Source organism: Rhinolophus sinicus, chromosome 4, assembly GCF_057876585.1.
Source record: "Rhinolophus sinicus isolate RSI-liver-muscle chromosome 4, RSI-T2T, whole genome shotgun sequence".
Lineage (NCBI taxonomy): Eukaryota > Metazoa > Chordata > Mammalia > Chiroptera > Rhinolophidae > Rhinolophus > Rhinolophus sinicus.
In genome coordinates this window covers 31,252,397-31,269,819 of record NC_142504.1, presented here as the reverse complement: position 1 = coordinate 31,269,819, position 17,423 = coordinate 31,252,397, and the positions used below count along the sequence as shown (strand labels likewise).

At 35.5% G+C, this 17,423-nt stretch overlaps 1 protein-coding gene across 1 annotated transcript; it reads right to left on the bottom strand.

The window, feature by feature from the left end:
- Window positions 1-3,537: 3,537 nt before the first annotated feature.
- On the bottom strand, window positions 3,538-16,572 carry PDK4 (pyruvate dehydrogenase kinase 4). Its single transcript, XM_019729746.3, has 11 exons — window positions 16,212-16,572; window positions 15,109-15,250; window positions 12,986-13,057; window positions 12,636-12,823; window positions 12,378-12,464; window positions 11,853-11,930; window positions 9,908-9,984; window positions 8,030-8,128; window positions 7,448-7,558; window positions 7,032-7,145; window positions 3,538-5,853 (listed from the first exon to the last, which is right to left on the bottom strand). Exons 1-11 carry the CDS (start codon window positions 16,339-16,341, stop codon window positions 5,710-5,712), a joined length of 1,242 nt encoding a protein of 413 aa, XP_019585305.2. The 5' UTR covers window positions 16,342-16,572; the 3' UTR covers window positions 3,538-5,709.
- Between the last annotated feature and the right edge of the window lie 851 nt (window positions 16,573-17,423).

Genomic DNA, 17,423 nt, shown 5'->3' with positions numbered 1-17,423 from the left:
TTAAGCATGAAATAAAATGTTTAATTTAGTTTTTTTGTGACTATATTACAGCCACGATTAACCTGGAAATAAACGTGAATCTTTCCCAGATTGAGAAGAAATGATGAGGGCCATTAAAAAATATTAAGATGGGTTGATTTGGTTTTAGATCAATAGAATAAACTGCTCACTTAGGAATTATTCTATTGCTATTCACTGTCTTCCCAGCTCATCAAAAATATATTAATCCAGAAATATCATTCAATGTCTACTATACATGAGACAGATTTAACATCATGGTTTTTATATAGGTGTGTGTAATCCATAGTCTTGGATTGCAGGGAACACACAATCTAGTTGAGTTTCTGGGTTTCCTATCTCTCCCTAACATTTAACTAGCAACCTTAGGAATTACGTGACAAATACTAAAACGGCCCTGACCAATGAGGGAGTTTAGAGGAGGAAGTTGTGAGAGAGATTACTTTGAAGTGGGATGTCCAGTCTATGGAAGTGGAATTTGAGTTGGGTCTAGAAGGTTGAGCAGCATTTAGGAAAACAAACAAACAAACAAACAAACAAAAACACAGGTGAGGGGAAGGGCATTTCAGGTAGGCATATATATAATAAGTGAAAAGAAATGTGTTTGTTCCGTGTTTAGAAGACAATATATTGAACCATTTGGTAATGAAGGATACAAGTTGTAAGGTTGGTCATGTAGAAAACTATGAATATCAGATTCTTAGGCACTGGGAAGCCAGCAAAGGATGTTGAGCTGGATAAGTGATATTATAAGAAGCCTAGTTTGGACTGAAGACAGATTGGAGTATGGGTGTTCAGGAAAGAATCATTTGAAAACATAGATTCAAAAACTTTAAAGTTAGAAGTGCCTTCCTTAAACAACTAGATCTCATTTAGATAAAGATAAAACTGGAACTCAAATAGGTAAAGAGAATTGCCTAAGAACATGGTATAAGGTTTTTCTTTTTTGTTTTCAAATCATTTCGTTTTCAGATCACAAATTTGTAATTTCATACAAATTTTGTTATCCTTAAAAATGAATTGAAAAGACTGAGTTGAGAGAAACTCTATCAGATATCAAAGTGTATTTCAGCGCTAGAAAAACATTAAAGTGCATACTTTTTTTTTTTTTTAAGTGCATACTTTTAATGGAATTGATTTAAAAACTCAAGACTTGCCATTCATAGGCTATTAGATATTAAAGCACCTTTTTTACATTTATGGAAAATACTATGCTAATAAATAATATCTAGCTATATTGCATTACTTGACAACCAGTTCTGTATTATTTTCATTACATTAAATGGTAGCAGTAAACATGAAAATGACATCTCATAATTTGTTGACAAACTTTATTATTTTGTTGCTGGATTTATCACTAAGACAGTTCACATCATTTTCACATCATTTACTAGACAACATGTTTTCAAGATTACTAACTTTTCTGTTGGTTTTGAGTGGCATTCAATGTTTATTTGCACTTAGGTAAGAACTGAAAAGTCTCATTAAAAGACAGTTGCTCATTTTCATTAAGTGGCCATAAAATATGGATGGCAAAATTTTTCCATCTGAGTCCAAGGTGAACAAGAAGGAAGAATAGTCATAAAATCTGAAACACTGACCCATTTACTCAAGAAATTTTCTTACTTCTAATAACTTTTACCCATCATTTCATTTCTTTTGAAATATGTAATAATTTCCATTAGCCAAAGAACACCAGTAGAGAATGACATTAAAAAAAAGATCAGTTGCAATTCAACTGGTTTGGAAAAGTGTTCCAGAGTTTCTACAATGTTGTAAAACTCCTTGTAAACCATTTATAGCATAAAATCTTATATTTGATGTGCATTTATTCAAGACAGACTTCTGAGCTGCCCTTAAATGCAAGAATGCTTATCTATAGGCAGAAGTCTATTTATGTGTTTATTCATGTATTTATCCAGGAAATGTTTATTGAGTGCCTAAATAACTGTGGTGTAAGGAAAAGAGTGAAAAATCCAAAAAAGACATGTATGGCTAGAATGCTAACCAAGATAGAAGCCAAGTGTTCATGGTGGGGGACTTCTTACATAATATCCTGTAAAATTATGAAAGCCCCTCAATTCTTTCACCAGGACAGACCAAAGTGACTTGGAGATTCCATATACACTTGCCCTATTGGTACACATCTAAGCATAAGTACAGTACCTGAAAGTATAGTAGGAGAGTATATAAAGAAATTATCAAAGTCAATGCCCAAGCTACTAGCTCACAATGATTTCCATCTCTCTTTGCATATGTCATTGTAGCTAAGATCAAATTCTCCTACCATTTTTAGCCAAATTTGAAGTTTAGGAGAAACAGTATATTGTGCTGATGAATATTCAGCCTGCTTTGTTGACCTTGAAAATTAGTATCTTTTGCGGTAAACACTGATTTTGTCAAAAAGATATATGTGCGTGTAAATGGAAAATCGTGGCATTTGCATGAAGTCCTGTAGTTTTTATGGAAATGTGGATGAAAATTCCGAGACTGTGGACTACACAAACTCCCTACCTCCCAAGCAGCTTACTCCAAGGAAATTTACAGCTAAATCCCATGTGTGCACATGTTCACAAGTGCATATGCGTGTGTGCATGCTTTCTTTAGACACACAGTGCAGGACTTCCTTCGCAGAACAAGAAATGAGGGGCATCAAGTATAGGGCAGTGTCCTTGATGAAGGGCTTTAGTATATATTTAAGGTCTAATGCCTTTGATGGCATTTTTTATTCAAATATGATTATTCTGACAAGAGTTTAGAATATAGTCATGGCAAATTTATTCCACTAATTTTACTTTATTCTAATTTTTCCTTCCTTCCTTCCTTCCTTCCTTCCTTCCTTCCTTCCTTCCTTCCTTCCTTCCTTCCTTCCTTCCTTCTTCTTTCTTCCTTCCAATCTCCCTTGTTCTTCCCTTTTTTTAATGTGCAAAATTTTACCAATAAGGGCGTTATGGAGGTGGGTAGAAAGGATGTTATCTGAAGGTAAAGTGGGATTAAATTAGTAAAGAAAGATGGTGTGGAGATAGCACAGATAAAACATGCCATGACTTAACTCAGTAATTTCTATTGAATTTCTATTTTATTATTTATTTTTCAGATTATTTAATCCAGAAATTGCTTGGGAATCTAAATTATCTAGGTAATTATTTTGGTACTCCATTGTATTTGTTATGTGAATACAGTCCTTAAATAAAACTTTAAAGTAAAGGTACCCAAAACTATAAAGAATACATGTATTGCAAAAATGATTATTGAATATATTCATGTAAATAAATACACATTGATGTGTTATAGAGCATAAATAAGAAAGCAAAGGATGATTAGAAATTTCTGGACTGCCATAAAGTATGTATATTTTGTTTAAAAATTAAGGTTTTAAGTTGTTTTTAATACTTTTAAAAGGCTATACCAAATATGAAGATAAATTGGACTTGAATATAAAGTGAGGAAAATATGTACCTCAAATTCTTCTTAGTATTTTGCCATTAATTTGAGAAAAGAAATTTAAAAGACTATGTCTACTATTATAATAAAAATATTTATTATAAAAATTATCACATTTCTCTGTACAGAGCCTGGAGACAAAAACACAATTTATACATGAATAATTTAAGTGGGTCTTAATGTGCGGTATCCAGTCACTAGAATCCTAAAGCTCTTCCATAAATTTCACATATACCAATGTAGACAATGTAGACTACTTCTATTTTATAGAATTCCATTTACACAGTTGCTGTTATTGAGATCCCAACATTTCTTTTTCTCTAGTGTTTTAAAGATAGTTCACAGTGTTTGGGTTAATTAATTAATCAACTGCTTTAAATCTTTGGTAAATACAAGTATTTACATGCAAAAATGTTTAATTTCAGTAAAAACGGAAAAGTCAAATAGCCTTTAAGTTAATCTAAAAGTCAAAATAACTGGCAAATATTTGACTGGGAAATAGTTTTGTGTAATCAGAAGCCAGAATCCCATCATCAAGAAAAGTCACTAAAACTTCTGATGATAAAATCTGAAATCCACAACAAATAGTTTAAGGCTTCTATGACCACTCCCAGAAGCACCACCACAACAGGCCATGACAAAATTAAACACAAATGTTAAGTTCAACACATAGAGATTACTGATTATTTTCCAATGCAAGGTCTAGTTTTCCCTATATTCCAGTTTGAATATCAATTTGACACGGGAGAGTTTATTATCTCATTAAAGCCTAATGTCTTGCAAAAGTGAGAGAGCCATTTAAATAAGTCATACTGTTTTGAAAGGCACCAATTCATCTTCTTACCAATAATTTATCCATGAAAATATGGATAATTTCTTGAAATAACTTGTGCAGAAATCAGCAAGATGCTTGCCTTCTGCTTCCCTTCCTTCCATCTTCCTTTCCTTTCCTTTCCTCCCTTCCGTCCTTCCTTCGTTCCCACCTTCTTTCCTTCTTTTCTTTTTTTGTTTTTTTCATTTCTTCCGTCAATCTGCATACCTGAACTCCCCAAAAGTTCCATATGCACTACAGCTGTCATTCATTAGCTCTCAATCTCAGTGATTCGCAGATGAAAATACCCCAGCATGAAGTCCTCTTACTCCCAGGCTGCTTGTTAAATATACACCAAGAAGTATGTCAATTCTAATGTTCTTGAGCCATTTGATAATTGGGAATATTTGTTTTAAAGATATGTTAATAGTGGAGTGTAGAGAATATAATTAAGTATATCAAAAATATATCTTTTAAAACCTAGAAAATGGATGCCTTTGCATTACCACCACTGCAGAGTAGAGAACAGCCCTTCCTGCTTTGTTAGGTTCTGAATGCATGATTTCTTTCCCTAACATTCGTTTTTCCAATCTACTATTTCATTTATAAACAAAGCAACGTGAGGGATATTTTTGCTATCACTTTGGCAATTCTTTCTCTCTCACCAACCGCCAACATCCTGAATTCAGTGTATATTTTAAAATTCAGTACTAGGCACCTGGTACTAAGTGTTCACTTATTATGTGAAGTGTTAACAGGGAAAGCAGCATAAGAAAGATCCTGTATTTATCAGAAAAGGCTTTCTTCTGAGTTTTCACATAGGCTCAATGCCTTGGCTGTAACTTTGAATAACATGTTTTGACTCATTCCTTATTCAAAGTGAATGTTATTTTAGTTACCAGTTTTCCCTCTCTAGAGCACACAGATATATAATGAACACAAAATGTACATTCATATACATTTCTAATCATATAGTGTACACTTAACCCTACTGCTTTGAATGACAGGAAAATACTGGTATAATTGACACTTGATGTCTCATAAATATCAATATCTTATGATGCCAACTAGAGGTCTAAAATATCAGTCTACTGAGACTGCTAGCCTGTAGCTTCACTTCTCTCCGTTTCCCATTCTAGTTGATAAACAGGTGAAACACTGAGGCTTATTATGTTCTTTAGGATTTGATATAAACCCAAGCATTATTCTAAGTGGAAAGAATAAAGAGCTGGCCATCTCTTCACTCCTGTAGTCCTGCGCTGTGCTTTCCTGGGTCACAGAAAAGAGTTTTGCCCTCTTCCCTTCGGTGTTCTGCTCAACGAGTTTTTGTGGCCGTTGTTTGTTTTTGAAGGACCGAAAGTTCACATGCAAACATTCCGGAAGCAGCACGGCTGGAGACCCACTTTGATCCCTTCAAGTGTCCTGAGCATTCCTCATCACACAGCCACCTTTTCCTTTGCCAGGTTCTTTGGTTCCTTGCTTGGGATACACCAGTCGTCTGCCTCAATGCTCATCTGATAATGTTTGAAGGCTGATTTATTAAAGACTGGCAGTTTTTCTACAGACTCAGAAGACAAAGCCTGAAAGGAGAGGGCAGAAAAAAAAAAATCAAACCAAAGAAATTATTTATGGCATAATTTATACTCCAAGAGATTATTCAAAATAAATTCAGAGGTAAAAAATATATATATATCAAACATTCAAATACATTCTCTGATTGATTTAGTAATAAGAGTACACCAGGGCCCACAGAATGCTAGGCATTGTATAAAAGAAAACTAAAAAATAAATATTATATCTACCCTATAGGGGATGAAATAGTATATATACAATTATAAATTAAGGAATAGAATTTGTGTTCAATATTTACACACGTTCCTTTTTTGGATGTTACTGATACGATAGAGTTGAATAGCAAAGCTATCCTTTCCAGGCAAAACTGTAATATCTGTGATAAAGAGTCCTAATCTGATACTATTAATCTATTAAAATCTGATACTACAAATATACAATCTATTAATTCTTCCCAATACTTTGAAAACTTTGGCTCATTTAAGAAATAAATACGTTAATTATCTTAGATGGTCAAAGATTCATTTGGCAAATAATTCCCTGGCACAGAATGGGAGCCTGGAGGCTTAATCTTTTAGGTGCTAATATGTGTAAATATATTTTCAGTCAAAATAGTTGGCAAATGATAAACGGAATCAGGACAGTGACCTTAACAAATAAATTGAGGCTTTACCAGAAATAGATAAAACATGCACCCAGCTTTAAAGCTTAAACAGGAAATGCCAAACATCCCACTGACAACTAGTGAGAACTCAGCTTTCCTTTCTGGATTTCTAATAGGTCAGCTTAAGGTCATGAGTATCTTGATATCTGTTGTTTTTGAGGCTGGAACATTATTAGCATATATTTCCCACAAGTTTAAGCAAAACAAAAGTACAGTTATTCTCACAGAAGCCAAAGGAGTTGCCTTAAAAAAAAATCACATGAGCATGTTCTCATTCTGAAACTAAAGTGCTTCTTGGGAAACAATTTTGCTTCACTGGAGGCAGGTAGACCTGGTTCCACTTCCTTTTGGTTAAGTTGCCCAATTAAATATTAAATCGTATATATACACATACCAAAGAGAAAACAGAATGTGGTCATTATTTGCATTGACTCAGTTTGGGGTATTCACAGTGGACTCAGGGCTGGGAGAGAAGCAATCGTCTCAGAAGCATGATTTTTTTCTATTGACTTTAAAGTATACCTTTAAGTAGATGATAGCATCTGTTCCATATCCCGATAAGGAGTAGAGATGCAGATCTCCCTGAAAGTACTTGGCATATAGACGAGAAATCGGCAAACCGTAACCAAAACCAGCCTGGAGGGGAAAGATGGTATTGGTAAAGAGCCGTGGATGTGATCATTACAATACACTGTGGGAGGGAGTTATTATCCTACCTGTTACTGATGTCTTAGAACCTAGATAAGTATCTTCTGCTTCCAATCAGAGACCCTTTAAATTGTTTCACCATTTTTAGCTTGCTTTATCATTCTTTCTCATACAGCCCCCATGCCCAATTTAACTAAATTGATGAGCTTGCCTGCATACTTCCTTCTAATCCTTCCTCTACCTTTAGAACTAGGTGGCTGGGATGAACTTAGCCATATAATTGGTCTTACCAAAGGAGCATTTCGGGAATTATCCATCACAGGCGTTGGTGCCGTGGAGTATGTGTAACTAAAGAGACGGTCAGTGATCCTCAGGGGAACACCACCTCCTCTGTCTGAAATCTTAAACAAACAAACAAACAAACAAGTCATCAGAGCTACACATGAAAAACAATGTGCATTTGTTTGTATAAAAATGTCTTTCCTTCATTTAAAAGTCACCTGATAGATGACTTTGATCTATTGCTCAAAGCAGAGAGCTTTATTATCATGGCCTCTTTTTTAACTCTTTCACTGCATTCATTGATTTCAAGTTTTTTTTTCAAAAGGTGTCAAAAATCCACCACAATGAAAAGTTGATATGTTGACTATTTTATGCATTTAATAACATTTTGAGCTGCTTTTTACATAAATTACGTTTATTTTGTTATGTGGTAATAAATTTACTGTTATATTGAATTTTAGCAAAAAATCTTCAAAACATACTAAGTGGCACCAATTAGATAGTACAAGCCACAGGAAAACATCTGAAGGTCGCAGCAAAATAATTAATTCTCTCAAGAGAGACTCAAAAGAAAAATAGAGAATTGTTACCTTAATTGTAAGGTCTTCTTTTCCCAAGACAACAGTCGCCTCAACTGGTGTAAGGGAAGGCTGGTTTTCCTGGTGTTCAACTGTTGCCCTCATTGCATTCTAAAGAAAGCAACACCATAAGGAATTCAATGGCAGAAGAATGAGGGACAATAAATAACTATTTTTTTATGTTTAAAAATAAAAGCAGCACAGACAGTAATTCAAAGTTCCTATTTTTTTTTTAATTTAGTAGTTACAACAGCTCTTTAAATAGCCATTTATGAATGTGTCATGCAGACGTATAATGAAAAATACTCATTTACCATGTAATGTAGCACCTGGGAATAATGTCTAACGGAAAAACAGTTCTGCTAGTTGTCAAGTTCTTATTTGTAAGCTTAATTTAAAGGTAGAAATTGTTTTTTATAGTCTATTTTGTAATACTCTCTTTTCTGTCTTTCCATTACATTTTGCACCCAAACACCAAAGACTATTACATAACAAATGAACAGCGAATCACTGAACCAATGTATTGGCTTTTATAAAATTTGCTGGGAAAAAGTTGTTGCTATTTAAAAAGGATACTAAATAATTCTAAATTCAATTTCAATTTGCATGTGATTATCGTAACTTTTACCAGTGAAGGCAAAATATAACTGAGTTGGACCATTCAATTTAAAAATGAATCAAATCAACAAAAAAAGTATCTTTTGTCTTTTCACAAAAAAGAAACTCAAACAAGTTTTCAGACAACTGGATGAATCTCGTACAGACACAGTTTTGGTTTGTTTCACTCACTTTCTTCTCTAACCTTCTGCTGGTAAATTATCTGCTTTCTGGTTTCCATTTAATATTAAGTTTTAATCATTAGCTGAAGTGAAATAACATAGATCAGATGTTTGTCGTATAATCAATACCTCCTTGAACTAACATTAGAATAAGTTAGGAAACAGTAAATTTTGAGAAGAATTAGAAGCAGATTTCACTTTCTTTAGGCTTCCTCCTCTCCAGTCCAGAAGGACTATTGGGATTATCACAAAGAAAGCTTCACATGTTTTTCCATTTTTTGGTGTTAAGTACAGAATTGTAGTTCGGTCTTAGAACCCAGGACAGGATTTGATTTTAGCACCTGGTTACTCCAGGCCAGTAACATCCCCATCCTCTGAGAGTTTCTTGGAAATGCAAATTCTCAGACCTAGAGAATTAAAATCTGTGGGGGCAGAGCCTAAGAATCTGTGTTTTCACAAGCCCTCCAGGTGGTTCGAATGCACATGGAAGTTTGAAAAGCACTGCCCTACAGTCTAACCATTCAATGTGGACTGTGGACCAGCCCCATAGCCTATTAGTTTATTAGAATCTCAGGCCCCACCCCAGACCCAGTGAATCAGAATTTGCCTTTTCACAAAACCCCCAGGTGAGTCATATGCACATTAATGTAGATCATTGAAAGAATGGACTGTCTTCTGCGTATATTCTAGACTCAGGTTGGGGCCCTGCCACCTACAGTTAATTCTGGACCCGAACCTCTGGATTTGGAATTGGATCAGCCTGCGGGGGTGGAAGTAACAAGGCCTCAATCCCTACAGCATTTACCCCGCCCCTCCTTAACAAATACACGAATGAATAGTGCTTTGTTGGGCACCTGCAAATATAATGGGAATAGGGGGCACTGACACACCATGAATCATATTGTGCATTCTCAAATACATGCGGAAGCTACAAGAGACTCAATGTTCCCTTTCAAACATTAACAGTAGCCACCTTCTGTTAGGAGCACAGAAGCACGCTTGGGAGAAGATAGTGAGGCTCCTGGTTAGTCAGAATGATAAAGGAAATAAAAATGTGCACAGTGAATCAAAAAAAACAAAAACAAACTGCAATTATTGTACAGTGTCATACCTTGAATAGTTCAAAGAGCATATGGTGAAGGTGAGACGGAACGTACACAATGTGAATCGGTTCCCCTGGAAATTTTCCTAGAAAAATTCAGCTCGTTAGAATTGGTAAACAAATATTTCATTAAAATGAACTTCCATATCTATTTGATTAACATTTTAGACTTAAACAGGTTTGGAATATTCCCCATCCTTCTCACTGCAAAATCCTACTCTAGAGCCTTCCCTCTTAAACAGCAAACACAACGTGTTTATTTTCAAAATGCTACTACAGTTGCTACCCAGTGCTCTATGATTAATTTTTGCATTTCTCTGCCAATGTATAAAGTCAGATGAAGTGTGCAACAAGGGTGCTATAAATTAGATTGCATGGATTATTTGTTTCTATTTTCAAAACTTCTGTACTGGACAATCTCAGAGTTAAAATTATATGCACTGTAAGAAAGAAGAAAAAATGAATACGTCTATAGTATAATGTCAAAATTAATGCTAGCTATAATTTTCATGTTTTGAAATTGACGTAGCCCATGGAAATTTACAAAATAATGCATGGGGGAAAAAATAACACATTTGATTATTTTTTATTTTTATCACCCAAACATTAAATCTTATAAACTAAATATGCTTAAGTTTCACCAAGAGGCTAAAGAAAACAAGAAACAAAAATCTCATAACACTGTTTGAAAAGAAAAATAAAAGTATTATTCTTTGGTGTCCCAGGCCTTGGCAAAGTTTGAATCAGAAAGCATAATGTCTGGCTCAGTTCCCTCTTTATTTTATCAAACAGTTCAAGCAATTTATTTACAAGTATTATGCAGCAATGCTGTTAATATTTAGAGATATTTTTCAATCTGTGCTTGTACTCTTATTTTTAGTTTCGTAATCAGTTATATTTGCATATCCCCAATTCATGAGTTAGGCTACTCTTAATTTGAGCAACTTGATTTTAATTCTCACCACCAATAAACATTGTTCATGTATAACTATTACTTGGAAAAGATGTTTACTTTGAATTGAAAGTAGAATGTTATTCCAATTTAAGTATACTATTGTGCTTTAAGAAGCAACTATGGGATAGGATAAAAATTGTGCCTTGCATTCAACATGTAATCACTTCAGTCAATATGGGAAGACTTTATCTTTTCAGGTACCCTAGAGTTGAAGCTATTCAACTCTGCTTCCAAAACTGGTATATACGTACCTATAGTGTAATTTAAAAAAATATTCTTGGTAGGAACATTGAACATGACATCTACCTTCTTAAATATTTACATGTACATATACAATATCGTATTGTTGACTATTGGAACAATGTTGTACAGCAGGTCTCTAGAACTTATTCATCTTGCATAACTGAAATCTTATGCTCATTGAATAGTGACTCCCTATTCCACCCCACCAGGCAGCCTCTAGCAACCACCATTTTACTCTCTGTTTCTATGAGTTTGACTATTTTAAATAACTCATGTAAGTGGGATCATGCAGTATTTGTCCTTCTGAGACTGGCTTATTTCTTATGGTGCAATTTAAAGTATTTTTGATTCCAGATCTTATGAGTAACTGCTTTAAGAGGATATTTCCTAAACTACCAAGTGGTTCCTCTTGCTTCTGGCCCCCCATCCCCTGTACTCTGTAGTAAGCAATCTTTTTTTTTTTTTTTTTTTTTTTTTTTTTATCTAAGGTATTGGAACTTAGTTGCTACTCTAAATCCTAAATTATTTGTTCAAACTATTCTTTATGAATTGTCATTAGCAACTCAATATGCTCAATTGGAACTTTCCAGTTGAAATCAAGAGAACCTTGACTTCAAAAAAAATGTATACAAATTCTATGCAAGTTTAGAAGGGAAAAAATGGAACACAAAAGTTGCCTTGTATTTACAAGAAGTAATCATACTGGGAAAACACTCAATTTTCCATAGATTAAAATATATTTTATTTATAGCTTACCATTCACTTGTGTGAGCTTTAATTCTGGAGATGTTAAATAATACTGATCACAAAGCATTCTCGAACACTCAAAGGCATCTGGAATAGAAGTGTTTTTTCATAATGATGAAATGAATTTGTGCCACGTAAAATTTTCAAGTAATCTTCAGTGTGTACGCCACCCTTAATGTAAAATATTTATTAGAGTAAAAGTTTATGTATATAAAAATACCTTTTAAATATTTTATTGAAGAAAACTTATGACAGTGCTTAAGTTATAGCTATAGCAATAGTAATATGTATACTTCAGAGATCAAATACAATATATAAAAATATGGCAAATTAGCCACTGATGTTTGGATTTTTTTATATTACAAATGTATGCTTAAACCCCTGGCGCTCAAAAGCAAAGAACCTTTATGCCAGTATTTACAAAAAATATAAAGGGAACACTCTAAATATAAATTCATTCACAGTCACCTCAACTATATATCAATCATATAGTGTACATTCTCAATAAGGGAAACGCAAAAATTTAGAAATTACCTTGGACCACTGCAGCTACGTTACAGTTTGGATCAATGCTTCCAATGTGGCTTGGGTTTCCTGTCTGTGAGTCACTAAATAGAAGAACTGTTGGAAAATAAATACAAAAATTATTGTTATAAAAATCAGGATAATGATTAGAATTACCACTGACAAAGAATGTGACCCACCAAATAGTGAAAAATCTAGATAGAGATGGAGTATGGCTTATATGCTACGCCCATCTCTATATATCATGACCATGATGAACTAACTTACTGTGCTGGTTCATTAGCATCCGGGTAGAAATACGGTTCATATAAAATCGATCCAAGAAATACTGAAGATTTTGATTGGTGACTGGATCAACTGCACCGCCGCCATCTTTATATTCTATGATTCCTTGTGCCATTGTAGGAACAACATTATGATGTCTATTTCGAACTGTGATGAGAGTATCTACAAAACTAAGCCAAAAAATATTTATAGTTAGTGAAAGTTCAAATAAGTTTCATTCACTTATATTCCTTAGATTATAAATGTATTATAAGTGTGTGTATCCCTTATTATAGGTGTATGTCTGGAAATAGTCAAAGTTTTAGACACGTATTCTAATGTGTGAAACTTACTCTGATAACACTTTCTGGTCTTCTGGGCTTCTCTCATGGAATTCCACCAAATCCATCAGGCTCTGGATATACCTGTAAAGTGACAGGTATGCTTTAAGTTTTAAAATTGAATAGTCAGATACGAGTGACTGAAAATAGAATGTCTTTTTCAAATGAATTGAAAAGACAAAGCAAGTGTAATGCTTAAAGTTAAAACTCCAAAAAAAGGGAACACTCATACACTGCTGGTGGGAATGTAAATTGGTACAGCCACTATGGAAAACAGTATGGAGGTTCCTCAAAAAATTTAGAATGACAAACCACCCAGCAATCCCTCTCCTAAGTGAATACCCAAAAAATCTGAAAACATGTATCCATAAAATTATATGTACCCCAATGTTTATTGCAGCATTATTCACAGTGCCCAAGACATAGAAACACAAAGTGTCCTTCAATAAATGACTGGATTAAGAAGATGTAGTACATATACACAATGGAATATTACTCAGCCATAAGAAAAGATGAAATACTGCCATTTGCTACAACATGGATGGATCTTGAGATTATCATGCTAAGCAAAATAAGCCAGACAGAAAAAGTCGAGAACCATACAACTGATTTCACTCATATGTGGGACATACAAATGAAAGCAATAAATGAACAAAACAAACAAACAGTAACTCATACACACAGACAACAGTTTAGCGGTTACCAAAGTGGGTAAGGGAGGGGAGAAGAAGGCAAAGAGGGTCAAATATATGGTGACGGAAGGAGAACTGACTCCAGATTGTGAAAACACAATGCAACATATAGATGATGTATTGAAAAACTGTACATGTAAAACCTATGTAATTTTACTAACCAATGTCACCCCAATAAATTTAATAAAAAATTTAAAAATTAAAACTCCAAGACATTTGGAAAACAGTAAGTCTTTAAAAAAGAAAGCTACAACTTAACCCTTAACTTTCTAACTTAAATTTACATTTCTTTATTCCAGATCAGAATTGTTTTCTGTCTTGTTTGGCAAATGTTTTCACCTTTTTATAGAAAAGCGTTTAAAAACAACTTTTTAAGAACGTCTTCATATTTTTTCCTACTCCATTCATAGGTGAACAGAAGTCTTGAAAGCAGGAGTAAATACTACAGATTGCATATGTTTCAGATTGTAATTGTTTAATGGGTATGTAATACCTATGTTTCTTGAATCAAAGAACAAAAAGCTGTGCAGTCAGTGGATTGGGATGAGGCTCTGGTGCATACCTGCCTCAGTGCATATCCTGGCTCTGTTTTCTGAAAATCTGCTCCTTTGGATTATCTACCTTCTTTAAGCTTCACTATCCTTATTTATAAAATGAGATGATAGTAACTGACACTTTCTGAGTGCTGGCTGTGTGCCAGATACTTTTGTAAGTGTTTTTCATTGAATTAGCTCATTCAATTATACTCAAATATGTCACTGAGGCATATACTTTACTCCCTTCAATAACAGATGGGAGAATTGAGGCATAGAGAATTTAAGACACTTGACAAGTATTCTACAACTGGGAAGAGACAAAAGCACCACTTGAACCCAGAGCCTGCTCTATTAATTGGTTTGTAAATAACAAAGATTAGGCTCTTTCTAAATACTGTGTTTTCCCGAAAATAAGACGTAGTCGGACAATCAGCTCTAATGCGTCTTTTGGAGCAAAAATTAATATAAGACCCAGTCTTATTTTACTATAAGACCGGGTATAATATAATATAATATAATATAATATAATATAATATAATGTGATATAAAATACCGGGTCTTCATATCTATCTATTTGTAGGATAAGGTTCCTTTTGCAATATTAAACTGTCTTTTATTATTTAAAATATAAAACTGAAATAGTAACTCAATTATTTTTTATAGTTCTAGAAGTAAAAATTACATTGTGAATGTATTTACTTTTTTAGGTTAAAAATGTCTGTTTCTAGCTTAAAACTACTCTTAAGATAACTTACCTAAATTAATGAAACAAAATGTTTACATATTTCAAAAGTATTTACTACTCAGATTACCTGGTTTCCAATTATGATGGTAATATTTTAGAACAATTCATACTTAGATAACTGTCTTAAAACTCAAGATTGTTTCAGAATGGTTCATCACTTACCAGCTTTTAACTAACTGCACTGAAGAGGTATTTATTAATCGATCAGGGAGGATATCAATTTCCTTCAGGATATTGGCGAGCCTCACAGGCAATTCTTGTCGCAGAAATGCAAAAGAAGTTCTTTCACATGCATTTTCCGAACCTGTAATAATAATATTTATTTCGTTTTTGGAAACAACTATGTCTAAATGATATATTTGAATAGCATCAACTATCCAATATTGAATGAACACATATATTATAAAATTATATTTCACCCTCAGTTGGGTTACTGTTTATAGACAATTTAGGAGTATCTTCTTCATAGTCTTTCTTTTTATTTTTTTAAGTGACCAATTTGAGAATTATTGTTTTTTTCTTTTTGAAGAGGATTCACTTCTAAGAAGTCAGAATAGCCCACAGCTCTTAGTATTCATTAGAGTGCAGGATTTGGTCAACACCACAATGACAGTGAGACATCGTTCACAGAGTTGTAGATATGAAACTGGAGGGGGAGATAAGGGGGTAAGGTGGAAGTCGTGATGTTTCCGGACTAGTGATAAATAATAACACATTTAAATCCTTGAAATTTTCCTCCTAATGTTACTGCAGAAAGTTTGTAAATATTTTCAGCAGTAATGCAAATATATGGAAAACTATACCGGTAAAGGAAGAAATGTGTTAGGAACACAGAGATGTACCCTGTGGAGGGTGGCTAAGGGATAAAAATCTCAATTAATTTGAGGCTACTTTATAATATTAGGAATCTTCTCCAAGAAGTACTAAGCCGTGAGGGAATGAGGTTTCTCGTTCACTGTTAAATGCTGACTGAAAGCAAAAAGTATTTTGATGAAAGCTTTGAACTGAAAAAAGAGGAAAGATGAGCTCAAACCATCCAGCATCAGCGGGGCTGCAAGTGACCTCGACCTGCAGGCACAACCTGTCAGAAAGAAAGCAGATCCAGGAAAAGGCAAGGTGCACTAGCGTCAAGGCTCCAGGTTCAGCAGCAAAGCGGACCCCAGTTGGTATTTAGCACTGAACCCAGCCTATCCTGCACCGGGATTGAAAATTAAAGCGGTACCCTAGTCCCAGCTCACCCACCGGGCCCTACGTCCCCCGCTCACCAAAGTCCAGCAGCTGCTTCATGGACAGCGGGGACGGGCTGTAGCGCGAGAAATGCTCGACCTCGCGGGGGACCAGGCCGGCGCTGCTCAGCAAGCGGGCGCTGCGCATCACGAAGCGGGCCGCCTTCATCTTGATGTGCACGAGGCCTGGCAGGAGCTAGGGCTGACTTGAGGGTGAAGACTGACAGGGACAGAGCCTGGAACCGAGGAGGCGGCGGGACGCGTCCGGGAGACGAAGACAAGTATGCTGGCGGGCTGCGGCACCCCGATCTGGGCTGAGGGTCAAGGGTGCTTCGGAGCCGAGGAGTCGGGCAGTGAGTCAAAGGAGACGTGAGTGGCTTGAGACTCTAGTGCTCGATTTGCCACCACCGGCCGTCTCCTGCAGTTTTATTTGTTTCCCGGCACGCTCCCCCCAACTCCAAAGGGGAGGAGTCACTGGGACTTGGAAACACGTCCCGAGCCTGGGACCGAGCCAATCGGCTCAGATGAAGAACTTTGGGCCCCGCCTCCCGGCGGCTGTCCGGACAGTGCCCTGTTGTGAAGAAGGTAGTTGGAAGCCAAAGCGGACATCTGGAGGTAGGTGGGCTGGAGGTCAGCCACTTGGGACAGGGCCCGAGATCGCGTGGGCTGGGGCCCCACCCAGACTCGTCCTTGTTTACAAGTGCGAGACTGTCTCAATGTCACACATTCCCGGCCAGAAACTATTTCCAAGAATCTGGACTTCAGGAGCTCATTGGTCCTTGCTCAGAGCGGGGCTTTTACAGTAACCAATCAGCTGCGTTGAAAAGTATGGACTTTTCTGCCATTGGATAGCGAGGGGAATAACCACCCTAAAGAGTTCTTGCAGCGAGAGATCAGCGCACGTCAGGAACTGGAAGTTGTTTTTGCTGAGACGGCCCAAAATACATTAACTTATTCTTGCGGAGATAAAAGGCCATCAATTTATTTCTCTCCCGTAACACATTCTCTCCATTAGGTGTAACTCTGTTAATTAAAAACAAAATAAAAAAGGGATCAATTTGTCAGTCTGACTCACCTGCTTTTCCTCCCATCACAATATTTGCTCGCTCAGTTCCCCTGTATAAAATATTCTTAATGCATATCTTTGCCTAAGACATTCTTTTCTATCCTTAAAAGTCCAGCACATACTATGTGCTACAAGAGACCTTTCCTAATTGCTTCACCTTACTTCCTTTCCCAAATATGGCTTTT